This window comes from Littorina saxatilis, linkage group LG7 (genome assembly GCF_037325665.1).
Source record: "Littorina saxatilis isolate snail1 linkage group LG7, US_GU_Lsax_2.0, whole genome shotgun sequence".
Taxonomy (NCBI): Eukaryota; Metazoa; Mollusca; class Gastropoda; order Littorinimorpha; family Littorinidae; genus Littorina; species Littorina saxatilis.
Genome location: NC_090251.1, coordinates 55,419,116 through 55,444,115, shown reverse-complemented (window position 1 = coordinate 55,444,115; position 25,000 = coordinate 55,419,116). Strand labels below are relative to the sequence as shown.

Below are 25,000 nucleotides of genomic sequence, written 5' to 3'. Positions count from 1 at the left end.
AGATCCCGCTAAACTGTCGCGGCCTGAGCATTCTTCACTCCAAGTCGAGGAGTAATTAGTTCATTAGCCGCTGCCGTGTACATCACCCCGTCGAGGCGTTTTTCTCTAAATGAAATAGCCCTGCCTTTTCCGAGAGAAAAACTAGAGAGAGAGAGAGAGAGAGAGAGAGAGAGAGAGAGAGAGAGAGAGAGAGAGAGAGAGAGAGAGAGAGAGAGAGAGAGAGAGAGAGCGACAGACAGACAGACAGAGAGAGAGAGAGAGAGAGAAAGAGAGACAGAGAGAGAGAAAGAGAGAGAGACTGACTGACTGACTGACGTCCTCTTAGACCAACTGGTCTATATTGGGACAGGTATTGGTAATACGTTGAAGATTGTATGGTGTGATACTTTGATTCGAACAAGCCAGCTGTGGCTGTCTTCTTCAGCATTGGGTTTGTCTCGTCAAAGTATCGAAATACGATCATGATAATCGGAGACGAGAGATGATGCATGCGTGTCTTCGTGTTTTCCAAGCCCTGAGACTTTCGCTGTGAACGTGGGATCTTTTTCGTGCGCATGTGTGCACACGGGGGTGTTCGGACACCGAAGAGAGTCTGCACAAAGTTGACTCCGAGAAATAAATCTCTCGCCGAACGTGGGGATCGAACCCATGCTGATAGCGACCAACTGGCTACAAAGCCAGCGCGCTACCAACTGAGCTACGTCCCCGCCCAGAGAGAGACAGACAGATAGAGAGACAGAGACAGAGAGACAGACAGACAGATAGACAGACAGACAGACAGGCAGAGACAGACAGACAGAGAGGGACAGAGAGAGAAAGAGAGAGAGAGCGAGAGGGAGAGAGAGACAGAGAGAGAAAGAGAGAGAGAGAGAGACAGACAGACAGACAGACAGACAGACAGACACAGACACACAGAGAGACAGAGACAGAGAGTGAGAGAGAGAGACAGAGACAGACAGAGACAGACAGAGACAGAGACAGAGAGACAGAGTCAGAGACAGAAACAAAGAGAGAGCCTGAGACAGAAAGATACAGAGAGAAATGAGAAAGTATTCATTTCAAGTACTAATGTTATTAGCAGTTGTGATAATCAGTGACCAACGTAATGTAATGTGTGACAATTCAATACGGATAGTCAAGCATCTACAAACACAGGTATCCTCAACGTTTACAACAATGGAGCAATTCTTCTTCGCTCATCAGATGATATGATAATTACGCTGTGAATCAGATGATATGATAATTACGCTGTGAATCAGATGATATGATAATTACGCTATGAATACTTTGTTATTCCTTTGTGTCCTTCGTACATGGGACAATAGAAGGATTCTAGGTAAGAAAACGAAGTGCAAGCAATATGTGTCGGTTTCATATCTTGGTTTTCTCGCTCTTAAGACTCGAGTTACAAAAACAACGATTCACTGGTTCAGTCCATTAATTATTCTAGTCTTACAGGAAGGTGTCTCATTCTTATCTGCTTTTTTTTTATTTATTGAATGAATGTATGAATGCATGAATGAATTAATGAATGAATTTCTTCATTCGTTCATTTGTGAAAACTGAGGTAAAACATTCATTTTAAAATACACTTTAAGAAAAAAAGGAACACTACAAAGACGCAACGAATACACGCGTCCTCTACCGGCAAGAATGGAACTAGAATACCTGCTCGTGTATCAAAGTGAGTGCATGTAGCGTGTAGCAACTTGAATCAAAATTGGTCGGAAATTCAATGCGGGTGGCTTTCTTCCTGGTATTTCGCTGCATGTGGCACGAACTGTTGCAGGGAAGAAGTAGAGCCGAATACCCCGCCGGCTTAGCCGGCGCACGAAGGAAGGGAGATAAACGCGCAAAACACTGGAGAAGATAAGGAAGAGTTGTGGACAGTGACCTTCTAAAAATAGTAACAGGAATATGGATTGAGCGTTGTGGACAGTGACCTTCTAAAAATAGTAAAGGGAATATGGATTGACGCCACACGAAGGAAGGGAGATAAACGCAAAACACTGGAGAAGATAAGGAAGAGTTACTGGGAATGGATCTGGGAAGATGAACAGAAAAACCAAAATCGGTTCAGCGCTGCGCGCTGAGAGCACGTGTTGAAAATTCTCATCGACCAGGTTGTGTCCGGGGTGTACCTGAATATGCCCACCAAATTTGAAGCAGATCCATCAAGAACTTTGGCCGTGCATCGTGAAGACACAAACAGACACACAGACAGACAGACACAAGTCGTATATATATATATAGATGTATACAAGAGAGAGGGGGGGACAAGAGAAAGAGGGAGGCCAGAAAAGGAGGGGGAGAGATCGAGAGATAAAGGGGGAGAGAGAGAATGTGGGGTGGGAGAGAGAGAATGGGGGGGGAGAGAGAATGTGGGGGGGAGAGAGAGAATGTGGGGTGGGAGAGAGAGAATGTGGGGTGGGAGAGAGAGAATGTGGGGGGGGAGAGAATATGGGGTGGGAGAGAGAGAATGTGGGGGGGAGAGAGAGAATGTGGGGTGGGAGAGAGAGAATGTGGGGGGGGAGAGAATATGGGGTGGGAGAGAGAGAATGTGGGGTGGGAGAGAGAGAATGTGGGGTGGGAGAGAGAGAATATGGGGTGGGAGAGAGAATGTGGGGTGGGAGAGAGAGAATATGGGGTGGGAGAGAGAGAATATGGGGTGGGAGAGAGAGAATGTGGGGTGGGAGAGAGAGAATATGGGGTGGGAGAGAGAGAATGTGGGGTGGGAGAGAGAGAATGTGGGGTGGGAGAGAGAGAATGTGGGTGGGAGAGAGAGAATGTGGGGTGGGAGAGAGAGAATGTGGGGTGGGAGAGAGAGAATATGGGGTGGGAGAGAGAGAATGTGGGGTGGGAGAGAGAGAATATGGGGTGGGAGAGAGAGAATATGGGGTGGGAGAGAGAGAATGTGGGGTGGGAGAGAGAGAATGTGGGGTGGGAGAGAGAGAATGTGGGGTGGAAGAGAGAGAATGTGGGGTGGGAGAGAGAGAATGTGGGGTGGGAGAGAGAGAATGTGGGGTGGGAGAGAGAGAATGTGGGGTGGGAGAGAGAGAATGTGGGGGAGGGGAGAGAGAATGTGGGGTGGGAGAGAGAGAATGTGGGGTGGGAGAGAGAGAATGTGTGGTGGGAGGAAGCAAAGAGATAGAAATACTACACGGTTGTATGTCAAAAGGTTAATGTCAATCAAGAAGATTAAAATAGAAATCGTACCATCGTGTGCGGAGTTTACAAGGACAAAAAGCCACAGGAATCGTTCTGTGTTACTGTCGTACTGACATTTAATGTCTTCTATGACATTCAGGAAATATAAATACGGCCTTTCTTGTTAAAACGTGATTTTAACATTTGAGATAACAGTGGTACTCCTATTTTTAAGACCACAAAGCATCTGAGGAATCTTACAATAAGTGGCAATACCATTAACCATCCACTTTGTTCTGTTGTGTACGTTGCTTGTCCACTTCCAAAGACCGAGAGGGGACTACACCAATCTCTGTAAATCTGAATGTAATCAATCATAATAATCATACAGCTACGAAAACAAGGTTGGACGTCTTCTAGCAGAAGCTTATATGAATAAGAGAGAGATCCCCCTCCCCAATAGATAAACACATTTTAGAAGTCTTCTTGGAATAAATCCGAAAGAGACAGACCGCTAACGTTTTAAATTCAAGAATTAAAAATAAACTGACCCTTCTTGGTTGCTTGGCCTTCCTTGGTGTCTTGGCTATTTTCTTTGTGTTTCAACGTACCAGGCTGACTTTACTCGCACTTTGTGTCATGTGTATTTTGTCACATTAAGCAATATAAGCAAATGTTAGAGACACTTTTTGATGAATGAAATTCTAAAGCTACTAAAGCAATTCAAATGTGTCTGAACATTGAAGCTCTTCCATGGTTCAAACTAATCGCTGAAAATGAGTCATCGCGGTGAATTTGTCCTCCGACTCCACAAAACAATTGTTTACAATAGGACTAACCTGTCATTCCACCTTAAAACAATAAAACACAAGCAGGTCTTGACAACACAACCACTAGGTAAAAGCGAACTTACAATCAACATGCCTCTAAGAAAACGAAAAGCTTTTCAAAAAAACAACTTGCTGGGAATCCGAACCAGTAAAGATTATTAAGACTGCTGATGAGCAAACACTAAGCATTTTGCCTGTTATAAAACGTTTCACATACGTAACCTTTCTTGTTTTTGTGATGTTCTTTCTTATTTTGACAAAGAATGTTGCAGTGTCCGTTCTTGTTTGAAGCTTTAATTGCTACGGTTACGTTCTTTCCTTTGTAAGCTCGCAAGACGCATCGTGATTCTCTGCGACTGAAAGAATGACGAACAAGATGGAGTTGACAAAAGAGCAGTGGGTGGGAAAAGTAAGTGCGGGGGTGGAAACAGAGGGTGGGGCCAGCAAAAGTAGAGAAAGACTTAAACAAAAAATGTAAGCTAAAAGGTACACGTATCAATCCCCTTTCTCCTTACCGCACACTGAGTTGCGGCTTTCTTTGTTTTTATAAGGACAAGAACAATGGCGACCGCACGTGAGAGCGAAAAACAAAAAGACCAAAAAGCACTGTACTCACGTTGGAATGACGAACATTTGTTTTGTTTTCGTCATGCCAACGAGAGTACAGTGCTTTTTGGTCATTTTGTTTATTATAAGGACAGTAACATTTTGAGTCTCCGAGTCCCCATCGTATAAACCAACTCATGTCCAACATAGGCACTTAGTCCAGCTTTGTGCACGGGGTAGGAGCTTCATTCCACTTGGACATATACCGATATTCAACAGCCTGACCATTCTATAAATGCGGAGTGGGATTTATGCGGAATTAATTTCGCAGATTGACAAAAGCGTCAAATCATTCAGCAAAGAAAAATGATTGTACTGCCTTGCTACGACCATCATGGGCACATTCTCAGATAAGTCAAAGAAAAATGATGGTCTTATCATTGCTACGACCATCCTGGGCACATTCTCAGATGAGTCAAAGAAAAATGATGGTCTTATCATTGCTACGCTACGAACATCCTGGGCACATTCTCAGATGAGTCAAAGAAAAATGATGGTCTTATCATTGCTACGACCATCCTGGGCACATTCTCAGAAAAGTCAAAGAAAAATGATGGTCTTATCATTGCTACGACCATCCTGGGCACATTCTCAGAAAAGTCAAAGAAAAATGATGGTCTTATCATTGCTACGACCATCATGGGCACATTCTCAGATGAGTCAAAGAAAAATGATGGTCCTATTATTGCTACGACCATCCTGGGCACATTTTCAGATGAATTCAAGAAAAATGATGGTCTTATCATTGCTACGACCATCCTGGGCACATTCTCAGATAAGTCAAAGAAAAATGATGGTCTGATCATCGCTACGACCATCCTGGACACATTCTCAGATGAGTCACACAAAAAATGATGGTCTTATCATTGCTGCGTTCATCATGGGCACATTCTCAGATAAGTCAAAGAAAAATGATGGTCTTATCATTGCTACGACCATCATGGGCACATTCTTAGATGAGTCAAAGAAAAATGATGGTCTTATCATTGCTACGACCATCCTGGGCACATTTTCAGATGAGTTAAAGAAAAATGATGGTCTTATCATTGCTACGACCATCCTGGGCACATTTTCAGATGAGTTAAAGAAAAATGATGGTCTTATCATTGCTACGACCATCCTGGGCACATTCTCAGATAAGTCAAAGAAAAATTATGGTCTGATCATCGCTACGACCATCCTGGGCACATTCTCAGATGAGTCAAAGAAAAATGATGGTCTTATCATTGCCACGACCCTCCTGGGCACATTCTCAGATGAGTCAAAGAAAAATGATGGTCTTATCATTGCTACGACCATCATGGGCACATTCTCAGATGAATTCAAGAAAAATGATGGTCTTATCATTGCCACGACCCTCCTGGGCACATTCTCAGATGAGTCAAAGAAAAATGATGGTCTTATCATTGCTACGACCATCATGGGCACATTCTCAGATGAGTCAAAGCAACATTTCTTTATTTTCTTTTGTCGTGTGTCTTGTATGTTCACTTTAAAGGCCAAATCCAAAAACAAAGAGACTGCCAACGTTCCAAAATTCAGAATCAACAAACAAGAAAGGTAGGTTGTTGGAACGTTTGTTATTGACAAAACAATATTTGTTTAATATTTTTTTTAATATTGTTCTGTCAATAACAAACGTGCCCTGGGACAGTAGGGGCGACCACCCCCAACCAGGCGCGTTCACAGGTGGCGGATAGTGTGATGGCCTTCATATATGGAGGTTAGCTGCGAAATAAGTCAGGCTTGCCAGGACGAATAAGCAGTCGCGGACCAACTGGCGATGCTTCCAACAGGATGGGGCGGGGTAACAGGTGGCACTGTTACACTCAAGAAATACCCCAGGTCTCCAATGACGGGAGCATCATGCGAACAAGAGCCGCATTTTAAGTTCTAGCCCTGGGGAAGGTCACCTCAGATAAACAAACCAGCCAGCTATGGCCAAATAGCCGGGTAGATTGAACTCGGCAGCCCGGTAAAGCAATCAATCTAGGAGAGCGAACACTCTGATATAACAAGAAGAGCAAACGCTCGATCGAGTCACTTTCGCAGTTCTGAATATTATATGAGGCATCAGATGGACAGGAAGAAATTGCTATTCACAACACAATGAGTCACGTTCACATAAAATTTGAGCCCGGTCACTTTTATAGTTTCCGAGAAAAGCCCAACGTTAAGTTGTGTGTTGCCGAACAGAAAAGGCTAGTTATCTCCCTTGTTTTTCTGATAACGTTCGTAAAAGGCTACAGATGTAAATACTTTGATGTAAAGAATAATCCTACAAAGTTCCAATCACATCCGATGAACTTTGTCAAAGATATAAAATGTCTAATTTTTCCTTTGACGCTGACCTGTGACCTTGAAAAAGGTCAAAGGTCAATGAAACCATCGTTAAAGTGTAGAGGTCATTGGAGGTCACGACTAAACAAAATATGAGCCCGATCGCTTTGATAGTTTCCGAGAAAAGTCCAACGTTAAGGTGGTGTCTACGGACGGCCGGCCGGACGGCCGGCCGGACGGACGGCCGGACGGCCGGCCGGACAGACTAACACTGACCGATTACATAGAGTCACTTTTTCTCAAGTGACTCAAAAACACGCTGAAGCCGGATGAGCTGGGCCATGTATGGCGCATAACGACAGCTCAACGCATCAACGCTCATATGACAGACAAACGTGCAAACAACCTACCCTTCTTGTTTTTTCTTCACTTTAAAGGCCGTTAGGTCAAAGTTCTTGTGCACATGGTGTGTTGTTCTCAATTAAACGTTCCAAACATGAACCTTTCTTGTTTCTTGATTGTTCATTCAGCAAAGACTGCACGGAAAGCAGCCCGGCTGTTGACATTCGCCCATGCGGTAAGCTGCTCCAATCTCACGGACAGGCCCAATGGCTTGGTGGTAAGACGCCGGCCTCCAAAGCGGAAGGTCGTGGGTTCTTCTTCTTCTTCTGCGTTCCCGGCCATGCTAAATTGTCAATCCAGTCTGCAGGACGAAGTCCGAGGTCCGCCGCAGCGACGTTGCCGATCCCCACAGCTTTTCGTGGGCCTGGTCGTGGGTTCGAATCCCCACGTGCCTGGTGGGTTAAGGTGGAGATTTGTCCGAACTCCTTGGTCAACTTATTTTTGCAGACCTGCTTAAGCCTTATCCCCCTTTGTGTGTACACGCAAGCACAAGACCAAGTGCGCACGGAAAAGATCTTGTAATCCATGTCAGAGTTCGGTGGGTTATAGAAACACGAAAATACCCAGCATGCTTCTTCCGAAAGCGGCATATGGCTGCCTAAATGGCGGGGTAAAAACGGTCATACACGTAAATATCCATTCGTGCAAAAACATGAGTGTACGTGGGAGTTTCAGCTAACGCACGCAGAAGAAGAATCGCACGCAAAAGCTAGAACAGATCTGTCGTGGCTGACATGATAGTTAACAGAAGAAGGGATGTTTCTTTAACAATTTGATTTCTTGTTTTCGCAACGGTATTTTGTGATCAGAAAAAGTATCTCTGACAACTTGATCTTATGTTTTCACAACAGTCTTTAGAAATCCGTAAAAGTATCCATTTTCGGTATAGTTGTTCTATTGTTTTCAATGCAGTCTTTTGCATGTCATCCGTAGGGTCACCTCTGAGAACACAGGTTTTGTTTTTCTCCGTAATAACAAAGAACAATGTGGAAGTAATTCAGTAAGTTCAAGTCACATTAGTGGGAATGTTCTCATAAATTAACTGCAAGCTGGTTCTCTCTCAGATACACCCACAGCATACACATTGTAACACAACACTAGGTGAGTCAACTTCAGTGGCAGAAGTATCAATGACTCATTGAGTTGTTAAATGAAACCATTATATATCAGAAAAAAAGAGAACACACACACACACACACACACACACACACATACACACACACACACACACACACACATACATCCACATATATATATATATATATATTTATATACACACTTACACACACATGCAGAGAGGGAGGGGGCGGGGAAGAAAGAGAGGAAAGGGACGTAACCAAAGACTGCAAACAGACAGGCAAATAGAGATCGAGAGAGAAAGATTAGCCAGGGTGACTGTTAAAATCTACCTCCTGTGGTACACATAGTAGTGAGCGCTTTTTATATCTCAATAAAACAATGAATCATAAATATCTAAACAGTTCCCATCGATTCAGAAAGTAACCGACGTATTCATGTATGACGCAGCTATCTATCTATATTTTGTTTTAATACAAATCATGAATAACACAAATCACACCCTCTCACACACACACACACACACACACACACACACACACACACACACACACACAAACACAAACACACACACACACACACACAAACACACACACACACACACACACACACACACAAACACATACACAAACACACACACACACACACACACACACACACACACACACACCTCCACCCCACAGAAACACACTGTATACATCCACCAACCCCCATCTCCTCTATAAATACACACACACACACACACACACACACACAAAGACTCCTCGCAAAACAAGCAAGAATGACAATCAAGAAAGGACCACGCCCAAGGATTTCTCCAAGCAGCGCAGCCTCTCATCTCCTAAGCGACGGTTCTGAAAATCTTTTAAATTACCAGCAATTCCTGCTGCAGGCTGCCACACAAGGAGGAAAAGCGGGGGGGGGGGGGGGGGAGAGGGCGGAGGGGGAGGAGGAGGAAAAAGTAACAAGGTAAACACTCGCATTGATTTTCTGCCGTCCCGGGTGTCTTTCGGAGTTCCTGTAGGGGAAACGGACCCAACGTGAGGAAATTGTTGGTAAATCGATAAACATGGGCTTTTTGCAAGGAGAAATATGTCCCTAAATATGTCCCAAAAGACAACTCCATCGTCAGAATGGTCCAACAGGGAAACGTCATGACACAAGTCTTCCCTCAAACAACCAACAATCAAGCAACAAAAGGTCCAAATGTCGAGTGTAGCTTTCAAACTATTTGTGTAATAAATGAGTGCCCCTGACTAAAGAATTCCCTAGCCTGTGCGCAAAAAAAAAATTCAAAAATAAAACGTAGTAAATCTTCTTTCAACACAAATTCACATCATAGCCCCGTGTCATGTCAGTTTACGATTCCGTCTGCACCACCACGCACACCGTTCCATGTTGGACACATTTCCGCTATGCACCTTCTTCGCACGCAAGCTTTGCCGAGCAGAAACGCGCAGAACAAACAAACACGAGGTTGCATTCACTCTCAGGTATGATTATCGCATCCATAGTGTCTTTTTGATGACAGAGAAAACTATCCCGATAATGAGAAGGCCGGGTAGCGTTGCTTGAAGATAGCAGCATTACAGTTTCAAACTTTGGCAGCTTGAATTGCGAAAAAAAAGTTCTTGTGCGAGATGAAAGAAGCTTTGAGATTCTGTCTGTCTGTCTGCCTGTCTGTCCTTCCTCTCTCTCTCTAACTCTCTCATGCGATCTTTTCAATAACGAAATACAAGACAATATGACGACAAAGAGAAAATGTAAACGTGACTTATGTCCCCACTATCAACAAATGTGATCCAAACATACACAACAAATACACAGAGAGATAAATGAACTGAAATAGTAATAAAGCAGAGTGTGAGTCCCACCCATGTAACAAACATTAATTAGCAGCCCATTTGGAGACGAAAACCCCCCACAAAAACAAGATTTAAGGTTTACGAAATTTTGTTCTGCGAGTTCATAATTTTATTTCAAAATCTCACAATAACTCTCATCAGGACACCCGATATTGAAGCTGAGAAACAAAACATTTAAAATAAAAAGTTGTATCTGTTAAAACAGTAATTGGACAAAGGAACAAGTTGCATACTGAACGCACGCAAGAAGCAGTCCACAGGCCATAATAAAGAAGTCTTTTCTTTAAAGTTAAATTGCGTGACGCCGCATCCGCCCCACCCTCCCCGTTCCTCACGCCCCTGCAAACGTGGCTACCTTGACGATAGAAACTTGAGAGTCTCGGCTAACCGGCTGTGACATCCAACCGGATACAGCTAGCGTAAAGGGGGATTATTATAACTGCGACCGCGGTTTCTAATTTTCAGGCATCTTCATACAGGGCGAAGATCTTTCAGATTTGAACACATTAACTGCCTGGATGCATTCTTACAGATAGAGTGGTGGTTTTTTTTTCTTGTTGTTTGTTGTTGGGGTTTGTTTTTTGGTTGGGTTTTTTTTCGTGGTTTTTTTGGGTTTTTTTCGTGTTTTTTCGTGTGGTTTTTTTTTTTTTTTTTTTTTTTGGGGGGGGGGGGGCTAAATTGGTGCATAAGGGAGGTCGGCGTTTACAAGGTAGTTTACGGTAAATGAAGAAGAGAAGCTGTGCTTTTGATAGCTTTCAAACTTTCGTTTTCACACCCATTGCATTTAGTAAAAGCACACATTTATTACTTTAAAGATCAAATTCATTTCTTGTCTCCCTTTAAAAGTCAAAGTGAAAAATGACAGGGGAAGGATGACTTGAGGACACAAAAATGCCACAGCCAGCCGGGAACGAGACAATAAAGATGTCTGGCGTTCAAGTCGATCTCCTGACAGGGAAGGCGTTAAACGCTGTCACGGGGTGCACGTGCACAAGGCAACCTATACACACGGTGCGGCTGTCAGTCGCTGATCTTGAAATGTTAAAACCAAATCGGCCTTGACGCTCATGTTGCAGTTTGTCATTGTACCGTCTTTGTCGTCCCAACGACAGCTTGTCCTTTTCGAAAAATGAGGAAAAAACTTGAATAAAAATTTAAAAACCGATACATGCATACACGCAACGATGCATGCACACATACGCTTGCTTGAAATCTCTCTCTCTCTCTTTTACCACAAGTTCTTTGTTTGTCACATTATGCTATCTGCATGCTTGCAAAAACATAAACGCACGTTACACTGACCTCGACAACAACAAAACTATTGCGACAGTCACACAATGTGTACCCTGACTTAAAACCAACCCTTTAGGTTTTTGACAGAAAACTTGACCTAACCTTGAATTACCTACATATGTCATACCATTACCATGTCGTTTCATTCAAACTTGCCATAACCTTTCTGTTCAACAATAGATTATGCGAGAAACTGCGACATCAGATTTTGCGACAACGGTGGCCGATTATGCCAATAGTTGCAGCCAGTGACTGCGCATGAACGCATTCACACACACACACACACACACACACACACACGCACACACACGCAAAAGTCTCTCCTTTTTTTTTCTTTTTTTTTTCTTGGGGGGGGGGGGGGGAGTATTCTAGTGAATACTTGAACAACTGACCCAAATACTTCGAACATTCTAACTGAACCCCCTTCTCCGATCTCCTCCTAGCAGCACAGCCAGTATGAACAGTACATGTTGCCCTAACAACCCGGCCAGCTGTGCCGCAAGATGAAGTTTTAATACTGACGCACATGAGCACGTGAGACGAGTAGCATTTGTTCCCCTCCTCTTAACTGATTAAAGGATGGATGGGGGGTGCGAGGGGAGGGAGGAGGAGGAGTGTATACCTGGCTGAATAATTAACAAATCTCAAACACGTTTGCTCTACCCCGTTGAACCGACTTCTGCCCTCCCTACCACCACCACCCCTCCAACCTGCCCAGGTTCTTCCACCTACCCCTAGCCCTCTAAAAGAAACTGTCCAAAGTGTACACACACACACACACACACACACACACACACACACACACACACACACACACACTCACACACACACACTCACACACGCACACACACACACACACACACACACACACACACACATACTCACACACACATATAAGTTCGGAGGGATGAAGTGGTTTACCTGGCCGCATACTTTTAAAAAAAATTATAATAATAATCTCTGACCTCAACTCCCCCCTCCACTGCCCGTCAATGCACTACCCAAACTGCCCAAAAAAGCAAGAGGGGGGGGGGGGGGGGGGGATTTCGGGAGAGGGGGAAGGAGGTTTTGTACCTGAATATAATGATTAACAAATCTCAAACCACACCTCTTTCCCACCACCTCCCACCCACCTGTGTCCTTCTGAACCCCACCCTCCCTGCACTGTCCCACCGCCGTGTCAATGTTTGTTCATTAAGCTGTGTTCACATTGACAGCTGTAGGTTCAATTTCGTCAAGACATAATAACCCGATGCTTCTCGGAGCAAAACAGTTCACGCTTCTTTAGTTCGCCGCTGATTAAAACAATATGCACAGAAAATCGTGATCAATTTGCACAGAAATTAACCAAGCGCATATTATGGCAGTAAAACAATAATAAACATCTGTTCGTGTTTTAAAGGACAAAAAGAAGTTAAAAAGGTATATCAATTTCAGAGAGAACCAATCAAAATTCGTTCACGTGTTGATGTGCGAGTACAGCAAAAGTGTTTGACCACACACACACACACACACACACACACACACACACACACACACACACATCGACACACACACACGCACACACACACGCACACACACACACAAGCATTCGACCACACACACGCACGCACGCACGCACGCACACACGTATTTTCACACACACACACACACACACACACACACACACACACACACACACACACACACACACCAAGCAAATGACTCATTGACTGCCTACAAATTAGCATAGACACAAGGCGCCGAACGTACAGATAAGTAACAAATTTATCATAATTTTGCTTTACTTTCTTTACTTTATTTGGTGTTTAACGTCGTTTTCAACCACGAAGGTTATATCGCGACGGGGAAAGGGGGGAGATGGGATAGAGCCACTTGTCAAATGTTTCTTGTTCACAAAAGCACTAATCAAAAATTTGCTCCAGGGGCTTGCAACGTAGTACAATATATGACCTTACTGGGAGAATGCAAGTTTCCAGTACAAAGGACTTAACATTTCTTACATACTGCTTGACTAAAATCTTTACAAAAATTGACTATATTCTATACAAGAAACACTTAACAAGGGTAAAAGGAGAAACAGAATCCGTTAGTCGCCTCTTACGACATGCTGGGGAGCATCGGGTAAATTCTTCCCCCTAACCCGCGGGGGGGGGGGGGGGGGGGGGGGGCATAATTTTGCGTTTTGTGGAGGACATATCAAAACTGACAAGCAGAAACGGTCACCAACCTCTGTAGATCTTAATTAAAAATTCGATATGAGCAGATATATCTACGATAATCCTCATAAAGCAGTCAATTCCTTCCGCAACTGCTAAAATCTCTCCCCTCTTTCTCGATGGCATCTCTCTCCGTCTCTCTTTCTCTGTCTGTGCGTGTGTGTGTGTCTCTCTCTGTCTGTCGCCCTCTCTGTCTCTGTCTCTGTCTCTGTCTCTCTCTCTCTCTCACTCCCCCTCTCTCTACCCCCCCTCCCCCACACCCAATATCTCCCTCACTCCTCCCTCGCTTCTCTTTTCCTCCACGCCTGCCAAGACAGATAAACGACTTAATATCGGGCGGCAGAGCCTGTGTTCACGGGCGAGCAGTCAAGCGCGACCGGTTAATCATATTGAACAAGCAGCAGCGCAACCCTACGCCTTAACTACCCGGCAGACGCATCTTCATCATCCTCATCCCTCGCAACACTGCCGCTTCCACAGGCCTCCCTGGCACTCCCCCGTACCGTTACTGTTGCTGGAAACACGATGGCAACACTCAAAGGCACTGTCTCTCCATTCCGTGTGAAAGATCTGATAGTGTCAGTTTTGAAATTTAATTAATGATATTCAATAATGAAGATATTGATATGGCGCAAATCCTAAAACAGTTCTAAGCGCTTCACAAAAACATACATAAATTAAGTATTCTGTACACAATTCCACATAGCATAACTTTTGTTTAAACCCCACACTACACCGGAAGCTTCTGGCTGTTGATGTTCCGTTTTTACACCCCCGGTATAGGGGTGTGTATATGTTTCGGTCGATGTGTTTGTTTGTTTGTTTGTGTGTTTGTGTGTTTGTGTTCGCATATAGATCTCAAGAATGAACGGACCGATCGTCACCAAACTTGGTGAACAGGTTCTATACATTCCTGAGACGGTCCTTACAAAAATTGGGACCAGTCAAACACACGGTTAGGGAGTTATTGGTGGATTAAGATTCTACAAGGACTTATAGAGAAACATATTAATGGTCAAAGGGAAATAACCTTCTCAGTTGGTGGCAGTGAGAATGGGTGCAGTGAGAATGGTTATTTCCCTTTGACCAACGGGGGTGTTTTTCCTACCTCGGAGGAATTTCTTGTTTTGTCCAAGGCGGGGGATGGTCCTTCCCCACCATATAAAAGCCAGGCCAGACATGAGATGGTGAGCCGAAACACGGGACGGACTGTGCCTTTAAGAAACAAGCAGAAGAATCTGCATCATCTTTTTCCCCTACAATCGCCGCCTTCCCCAGCCTGTCATCTTCTCATTCTCTCTTGCTGTTGCTGCTAGAATAATGATGACTAACGTCATTGTGGTTGTGCTATCTAATGAAACAAAACACACACAAAATTAAATTTAAAACAATCAAAAATACAACAACAAAACTTGTTTAACGGCTCGGCTTGGATGAGGGGTACACGAAGCCGGGCGACTCACTTCATTTGTTCTTGGAGTTTTGTTTGTTTGCTTAACGCCCAGCCGACCACGAAGGGCCATATCAGGGCGGTGCTGCTTTGACATATAACGTGCGCCACACACAAGACAGAAGTCGCAGCACAGGCTTCATGTCTCACCCAGTCACATTATTCTGACACCGGACCAACCAGTCCTAGCACTAACCCCATAATGCCAGACGCCAGGCGGAGCAGCCACTAGATTGCCAATTTTAAAGTCTTAGGTATGACCCGGCCGGGGTTCGAACCCACGACCTCCCGATCACGGGGCGGACGCCTTACCACTAGGCCACCGTGCCGGTTGTTCTTGGAGTCAAAAGCACCTACACGTGTAACACTGATGAACAAACAGCCCAGTGATTCCTCATCAAAGTCAATACAAGGGAAACGTGTTAATAATAAATGTTTAGTTTCCTAAAAATGATATGTCAAGAATGCGGACGTCAGAATACCAACATACGCGCGCACTTACACATTGTGCTCTACGCAGCATTCATTTCAAAACAAAGCTAACCGTTAAACGGCGACAAGATCCGAATATCAGTGCTGAAAACAGAAAACTGCAAACGAGTGCCCAAAACCCTTTACAACGAGGAACCGGTCAAGTTCACGCAGGACAGAGAAGAACCAAACATTAATTATCAAGATTTGAAAGATCAAGATTTGAAAGAAAAAGTGGCAGATTAGGTCATAGACAAGGCAAGAAACTGAGGAGATGACTAAATAAGTTCTTGTGCGAGTGAATATGTACTAAACACAAGATGCGACTGAAAGGACGGCTCTAACAAAAAATGTACATGATCACTACCTCACCTCCTCTTGAGTATCATTTCATACTACCACATCAACATTGGCTAGTCTCAATCTCGCTCAAAATCACTGTTATCGCGAGAGAAGACGGGACGAGCTTCTCGTCGCACCTGACCGGAAGCCAGTACGCGTGTTACGGTCAAGCTGAACTGTCCACATGTTGGACATTCAACGGTCTCAAATAAAAGGAGTACAATACGGCCTAGGTTCCAACGATATGCATTCACAGAATTTGAAGCTAAGCAAGATGACGCTTCAAGATCCAATCCTTCTTGTGCAAACCATTTTGTCAATCACCATAGATTAGTCCAAGCATGCAATAGGGGGCCCGGTAGCTCAGTTGGTAGAGCACTGGACTTGTGATCGAAAGGTCGCAGGTTCGAATTCGGGCCGGGACGGACACGGGTCAACTTTATGTGCAGACCCAGAGACGGAAGCCATGTCCCACCCCCGTGTCATCACAATGGCACGTAAAAGACCTTGGTCATTCTGCCATAAGTGCAGGTGGCTGAATACACCTAAACACGCAGACACCTGGGTAGCGCGACTCCGTTGCTGCTAGCTTTCCACTGGGAGGAAGCGACCCGAATTTCCCAGCGATGGGACAATAAAGTAATGAAAATGAAAATGAAAAAAAAAAAAAAAAAAAAAAAGAACATCCTTCCACAGCTACACACAGAAGAAAAAGTAACAGTCTGGCTGCTTTCTATGCCGAGTGGGATGTTTGTTTGTTGTTGGGGTTTTTTTTGCAGAATTTTGTCGTAAATGACACCTATGTCAATATACACACTAATTCAGCAGCAACAACAAAATCCTACTCTGCACAGTAACCAGCCAGGCCCGATGTGCACAAGAAAGTTACCAGCAGAGCCTAAACCAGCTGCGGGTGGGAGCGACCTGCGGGGTCGGGTGGGTTAGAATCCGAAGCAAACCTAAAATAGACGAATTTCGGAAATAACTTTGTGGGGTTTGTTTGGCTTGTGAAAGCATGACTACCCTTGCTTTTAGTGGGACACACAATCTTTGTGGGGTTTGTTTGGCTTGTGAAAGAGTGACTACCCTTGCTTTTAGTGGGACAACAATCTTTGTGGGGTTTGTTTGGCTTGTGAAAGAGTGACTACCCTTGCTTTTAGTGGGACAAACAATCTTTGTGGGGTTTGTTTGGCTTGTGAAAGCATGACTACCCTTGCTTTTAGTGGGACACACAATCCACGGGCCAGTCACTAGCGATGGTTGTGGACAGGGAGCACGTGTGGATTGTTTGTCTCACTAAAAGCAAGGGTAGTCACTCTTTCACAACCCATACAAACCCGACAGTTATTTCCGGAATTGGTCTATTGAGGTTTGCTTCTGATTCTAACCAACCCAACCCTGCAGCTCGCTCCCACCCGGTTAGCATCTTTCTGGTGCACCTTAGCCCAGATCACCAGAGAGAACAACACAAACACAGACCAAACATTAAACAATCCCAACCAGCAAAACATTAAAAGTAAAATAGCAAATATTCAATCAGACTCACCTTGAACTGAGTAACGTCCACGGGTCAGTCTCTGTGACGTAGACATGCAGCATCTTAAGGTCATCGCACACGGCAAAGTAACGCCCTCGTCCCGAAAAGCCACAAGCCAGGACCCTGTTGGTCGCCACAGATGACGGCAACGACAACAACGACGAGCAGCCATCACCGTCGCCGGCCTTGTGTAAACTGCAAGAACATGGAATAACGTGAGGAGGAGGAGGAGGAAAAGGCTCCGGCCACTGGGAATGGGTGGATGGAGGCAAAGAGCGTCGATAAAATTGACTAAAACTTCAGCAGCCCCGGTGTTGAGTGACTAGAGGGGGGTCCTAGAACACCCACAGCCTTCCTTGGGAGGGGGAGGGGAGTCTCCTTGACGTGTTCATTCAATACCTTGGGCAAAAACGTCCCGCGTCTTGATTTAAACCTAGACCTCCTCTTGCCAAAGATGCAACGGTCCTTCTCGTGTGTCTGTCTCTCGTGTCTTGTTCACCCCTAGAACTCCTCTGTCTCTCGTGTCTTGTTCACCCCTAGAACTCCTCTGTCGAGAGATGCAACGCTCCTTGTGTGTCCGTCTCTCGTGTATTGTTCACCCCTCTACTCCTGGCAAACCGTCCCGAGCCTTGATTTAGAACTTCTCTTTCGAGAGATGCAACGCTTCTTGTGTGTCTCTGTCTCTCGTGTTGTGTACGCCTCTCTTCTCTTTCATTCAATACCCCTGGAAAAACGTCCCGAGCCTTGATTTAGACCTCCTCTTTCGAGAGATGCAAAGGTCCTTCTGTGTCTCAGTCTCTCGTTTCTTGTTCTCCCCTCTTCTGTTTTATTCAATACCCTGGCAAATGTCCCGGCAATGATTTAGTTCTCCTCTAACCTTCCACCACCCTCTTCTCCCTCTCTACTAGTTCTTCTTCTCTCTTTTTGCTTCTAGTCATTCCCATTCTTCCCCTCCCCACCCTCCTCCTCCCCCTCCTCCATCATTTGGGCCCTGGGTTTGAACGCAGACTGCAGTCATCGACAAGGGGCCAGAGTCAATACTTTTCTGGAGAAAATATTGACGAAAATATTGACGACACAATCGACGAGCGTCAGGTCTCTCTCCTCTGTGAATGGTTCGACCAACACACAACAGACACAGATAGAGCCTCTGAGAGACTGTGAGAGAGAGAGAGAGAGAGAGAGATAGAGAGATGTTGGGGCTAGAGAGAGATGGTGGGTATGGGTCAGTGGGGGCGAGCTAATACAATACGATAGATTTATTTGTGCAACAAAAATTAATTTGGCGTGAAGAGCATTGGGCGCCCCGAAAATCCATGGCGAACAAGTCGATGGGAAAGGCGGGACCATGCTGGTGCCTGTCGATGGGGCATTGATCATCTTAAGCTTGGGCCATCATCCACACTACAACCAGCGGTCTTCTTCTTTTCAGACATGCCCTCGTATCGTTAAACACCCGCTAGTTGCCGATACTGTATATTTTGTTAGTGATACCCTGCGGATACATTTGTTTTTTCTCTCTCTCTCTCTCTCTCTCTCTCTCTCTCTCTCTCTCTCTCTCTCTCTCTCTCTCTCTCTCTCTCTCTCTCTCTCTCTCACAGTCTCTGTCTCTCCCTCTCTCTCTCTTTCTCTCTCTCTCTCTCTCTCTCTCTCTCTCTCTAAGATGTCCCCGCGTCTTCAAACACTCGGTAACTAACGGCCGTGGTGTCTTTATTTTCAGACAAGCCCTCGTATCTTCAAACATAGGCCATCAGTCGATACTTTGTATTCTGTTATTGTCAGTAATTCGCTGGGTACACGTATTTTGTCTTCTTTTCTGACTTGTCCTTGCATCCTTAAACACTCGCAACTAGTCGATACTTTGTCCTCTGTTGGTGTTTGCTCATTGGCCATATGTTCCGTCGGGGGGGGGGGGGGGTGTGGAAGGCAATAACAAACCTTCTTTTCCCTTTATGATTCTGCAGATCTACGTGCAGCTTGGCTCTCTGTCAGCATGCACACACAATGGGCAGTTTTTTTAGACAAGCTCCAAGCCTTTCAACACTCAGCACACTGCATGTTTACACACTGCAATTTGGAAATACTACAGTTGGTAGAGCAACTTGTGATCCTAGGATCGCAAGTTCGACTCTGTGCCGGGACAGACACGGGTCAACTTTATGTGCAGACCCAGAGACGGTAGCCATGTCCCACCCCCGTGTCACCACAGTGGCACATCAAAGACCTCGGTCATTCTGCCATAAGTGCAGATGGCCGATACCACGTAAACACGCATACACTTGAGTATCTCATCAATAGCCGTGAGGGCGTAAAATTCGAATTATCATATAACCCATATCTAGTCTAAGCGAAACATTCTCTGTTATTATTTGACGATGTCGAGACTGCACGTTGGATTTACAGACGGCTCCCTTCCCGTGTAAACGACCATGTACACCGTTAGGGGTCCATCCAGGCTTGTACATGGAACAAGAGCATCCTTCCACCTGGAAACATATTTACATTCTTACAGCCGAGAATTTTTTTATTTTTTTGTTTTTTGTACCTCAGTTGCATGCAGGCTGCTTCAACCCTGAGGGTTTTTTTAGGTTTTTTTTTATATAAAAAGGCAAGGTTGTTACAGCCGAGATGGTTTCTGAGCACAGTTGGAATTTGTTGCTGAATTAATTGTAATGAAAGACACCTGTGTCAATTTGGGAAATTCATTCAGCGAAACACTGGTGATTGTTTGTTGGTATGAGTCCAAGAGGCCGGGTGCCCTAAAAACAGGTAACACCAAAAGCCTGGACTGGTGTTTTGCAGGATGGTTTACATTCTTCTTCTTCGTTCATGGGCTTAGACTCCCACGTTCACTCATGTTTTTAGCACGAGTGGATTTGTACGTGTATGACCGTTTTTAACCCCGCCATTCAGGCAGCCATACGCCGATTTCGGGGGAGGCATGCTGGGTATTTGTGTGTTTCTATAACCCACCGAACTCTGACATGGATTACGGGATCTTTTTCTTGTGCTTGCGTGTTCACACGAAGGGGGTAAAGTCACTAGCAGGTCTGCACATAAGTTGACCTGGGAGATCGGAAAAATCTCCACTCTTAACCCACCAGGCGGCAGCGACCGGGATTCGAACTCACGACCTCCCGATTAGGAGGCCGACGTTTTACCTCCACACAACTGCGCCCGTCGGATAGATGGTTTACATGAGGGGGCAGGTATTTTTAGGATGAAGCAAGAAACCAAAGAGACAAGTACTTGTGGTTATAGCAATATGCCTTCAGAAATAGTAATCGCGGTTATAATTATCGCGACTCTTGCTGTAGGTCACCCACCAACTGTAAGTGTAAAATTAGATGAGCTGGTTCATTTGTCATTCAACTACCTGCGTTGAAAACAGTGTCGAGTGCTTCATCGGTTAGCAAAACAAATGCTGACTCTGACCGTGGGCCATACTGACCATCCCACTGTACACGTGGCATGACATTAATGACCCATTGGCAGTCACTCCACACCTTGCATAATCCAGCCTACAACGCTGGCCATGTTTCTCACCGCTGGAATGGTCACGAATCAATAACTCACTCACTGCACGTGTGTGTTACAGTACCCCCCCCCCCCCCCCCCGAAATAACATGAAATGAAACCACCCAGAAATAACATGAAATGAAACCACCCAGAAATAACATGAAATGAAACCACCCAGAAATAACATGAAATGAAACCACCCAGAAATAACATGAAATGAAATGATAATTAACGTAGCTTTAATCGAATATGCAATCAAAACATGAACCACTGACCGGTTTACGCCCCCCCCCCCCCCCACCCCACCCCCTATTTTCACATAGCAAACACACATAACATACAATGTCTAAACAGTGTTTGCGTTTAACCGAAAAAATGGCTGTATTTTACCGGTTGAAATGTGGAAAATACCAGAATAAAATCATCAACCGGTTAGTTCTACCGGCATTGATGTAATCTGACAGCTCTCTGTATCAGCTTAAAGCTACTGCTACACTAGAGTTTCACTGGCTGCCTTGATCGAGTGACCGGTGTAACACGAAATTTTTACTCCACAAAAAAATTACTCCGGAGTAAAAATGTCGTACGAAATTCTTAATCCGAGTAAACCTTTCGTACGAGAAAAGAACTCCCCAAGGCACGAACAAATTACTCCCTCCACGAAATGTTTACTCCCCATTCTTTTTACTTCCAGTGAAAATCTCGTACGCAAAAATGGGATGCGGGCGAAGGGATAATGCATATATATATGTGATCTCGCGCAAACGAATGTCGCGCTACCCTCCCTCCACCACCAAGACTAACAGGGGACAAGGGAGTAAAAATTTCGTACACCTGGCATGGGAAGTTAAATTGCTCGTGTTAGGGTGAAGTAATTTATTCGTTATTTATTCGTCAGGGGAGTAACATTTTTGCACGAAATGTTTACTCGAAACTTACCTGTCGTGGGGAGGAATTTTCTCGTGTAATGGGGGAGTACATTTTTCGTAAAGGGAGTAACATTTTCGTACGAAATTTTTACTCCGGAGTAATTTTCTCGTGTTACACCGGTTCTAGTTCTACCGGTATTGAGGGCATATTTATTTCACGACAGTTTACAGGGTTTCACTGGCTGGCTTGATCAAGTGACAGGTTTTTGCAAGAGTAAATTTGTTTGTCTTTTTACAAACACCTGGCGCCATCACAACTAGAGCATGAGCATAAAAATGTACCGATCATGTTTGGCCGGGTAGGAAAAAGGGAAGGGGTGTGGGTATTTTCTCCAAAATCCGGTTATGATCAAAAGGCCTCATAAAGCAGATAACACAAAGCTGTTTGTAAAGCCACTTCAGCCCTATGCTTTGTTTTGATTTGCTTTCTCCGGTCTGGGCCGTTCGTCTGTTGCTGGTGATCAAACAGTGCGCCATATTTCATCCCCAATCGTACTTTATGCCGTTTTCTTAAAGGGATATTTTCTTCCACAGAAGACAGGCGATGGTCTGACACGATTTCATTCAAGCTTAAGATGATCAATGCCCCATCGACAGGCACCAGCATGGTCCCGCCTTTCCCATCGACTTGTTCGCCATGGATTTTCGGGGCGCCCAATGCTCTTCACGCCCAATTCATTTTTGTTGCACAAATAAATCTATCGTATTGTATTAGCTCGCACCATCTCTCTCTAGCCCCAACATCTCTCTATCTCTCTCTCTCTCTCTCTCTCTTTCTCTTTCTCTCTCTCTCTCTCTCTCTCTCTCTCTCTCTCTCTCTCTCACAGTCTCTCAGAGGCTCTATCTGTTCACACACACACACACACACACACACACACACACACACACACACACACACACACACACACACACACACACACACGCACACGGAGGGAGACAAAGACAGAGAGAAAGAGACAGACAGAGTGAGTGAGAGATAGAGAGAGAAGGAAAGAAAAGAGAGATATATATATATATATATATAGAGAGAGAGAGAGAGAGATTATGAGAGGTATGGAGGGAGGAAAGGAAAAAACAGAGAAAGAGATAGAGAGAGAGAGAGAGAGAGAGAGAAAGAGATATAGAGAGATAGAGAGAGAGAAAGAGAGAGGGAGTGTGAGAGAGAGAGAGAGGGAGAGAGAGATGAGAGGTAGGGAGGGAGGAAAGGAAAAAGAGAGAGAAAGAAAGAAAGAGAGAGAGGGACAGACAGACAGACAGACAGACAGAGCGAGAATGACAGAGACAGGACAGGCCAACCTCCCTTCAGTCTGGTCCTAGGCAGTCAATACATACATTCCTCCTATAAATTATCGCCCATCAAACAAACTCACGTCTCGTACTCAGTGCAACGCTAAGCCAAAATAGAAAACACAAAGCTAAAATAGAAGACCGACGCTGCACAAGTTCACTCTCAACTTATCGACAAACCTGTCGCAGTTTTTAGCTCACAGCAAAGTTCAAAAGTCGACAAGAACCTGATCATTAGCGTGAAGACAATTCTCCGCCATTCCAAAATTAACAACATAAAATAAATGCGCTGCTGCGTTCTTAAAGATTTTTTGACAACGCAGAGATCAAGGTAAATGTTTGCTTTTCAGGCTGTTAAAGCGTTGGATTTAAAGACCATCTGCAGACTACGGTAGAGGCGTTCTTAAAGGCACAGCTTTGCTGGATTTAAAGGTCATCTCTAGACTATGTTTAAGGCGTTCTTAAAGGCACAGCTTTGCTGGATTTAAAGGTCCTCTAGACTGTGTTTAAGGCGTTCTTAAAGGCACAGCTTTGCTGGATTTAAAGGTCATCTCTAGACTATGTTTCAGGGCCTAGCATTGGAAAAAGTGAGTTCAGCTTACAAAGGCGGGGGTCTGGCCCTTGGTGGGAAAAAAAGAAGAAATATAAATATAAATAGTGGTGAAATAGAAAAAAAACTCTGAAAATAGAAAAACGTTTTGAGATTTTTAACCTGTCAATCTGCGAAATTAATTAACAAAGAATTCCGAATATGCATAGAAACCCGAGTCAGGACGTTGAGTTTTGGTATGCGTAAAAATGGAGGGATAGTCTTATCCCATGGAAAAACCTGTGCGGATCTGAGAGAGTGAGCAGAGCTGTTTACGGGAAGGACTGTACCATAGAAGAACATATCTCGAGTGAATCAAGGTCAAAATCTCCAGACAGTATTACAATTGGATTTATAGACTATCTGTTGAGTGCGGCAGAGTCTGGATGAGAGACCATCTCTTGACTGTCATAAGGTCAGGTTTGAAGACCACCTCCGCACAGCAGCAGAGTTGATTTACAGACCTTCTCTACACTGTAGTAACGTTGGAAGCAGGGCTGCATTAATGACCATGGTCGGTTAGTAGCAGAGTTCGATTTAAAGACCATTTCTAGACTGCAGCAGAGTTGAATTTAAAGACCATTTCTAGACTGCAGCAGAGTTGAATTTAAAGACCATTTCTAGACCGCAGCAGAGTTGGATTTAAGGACCATTTCTAGACTTCAGCAGAATTTCAAGATCATCAGTGTTTGGTTTTATGACGATCTGTGAATTATGGAGAAGCTGGATTTAGCCTACAGACATTAATCATCTAGAGTGTAGCAGAGTTGTATTTCAGAGTTACTGCAGGGATTTACAGACCATCTGTAGTCTGTGGCAGAGCTGTTGTTGAAGTCCATCTCTAACCTAAGACTGCATGGTGTTAATCACGCCAGCCTACAATGCTGAACCAATGAAGAAGGCAAAATGGGAGATGGAGGAGGAGGGGAGGGTTGGGGAAGGGGGTTGCTGATGCAACTTTCTTGCAATATTTTCATGCAGGAAAGAAAAAAAAAAGAAAAAAAAAGGACTCGGCGGAAATATAGCTATATTTGACAGAACACCCGATCGTACGGAACGGTGAGTATCGTTTTATATTTGCTTGCTGCAAGAGATCGCTTTGTTATTTGCACAGTGCGAAAGGCAACCAACTCCTTTATTGAACATCCGTGACAACG

General features: G+C 44.5%; 1 protein-coding gene across 3 annotated transcripts in view; it reads right to left on the bottom strand.

The window, feature by feature from the left end:
- Window positions 1–25,000, bottom strand: part of LOC138971848 (tRNA (guanine-N(7)-)-methyltransferase non-catalytic subunit wdr4-like) — a 204,013-nt gene that overhangs the window by 132,925 nt on the left and 46,088 nt on the right. For 2 of the 3 annotated variants that reach the window (XM_070344679.1, XM_070344681.1), the window contains one exon: window positions 17,529–17,714. The exons of the other annotated variant lie outside the window; for it this stretch is intronic. In XM_070344679.1, coding sequence (XP_070200780.1) covers window positions 17,529–17,714 — 186 coding nt within the window. The remainder of the gene's footprint in view (window positions 1–17,528; window positions 17,715–25,000) is intronic. 3 annotated transcript variants of the gene reach the window in all.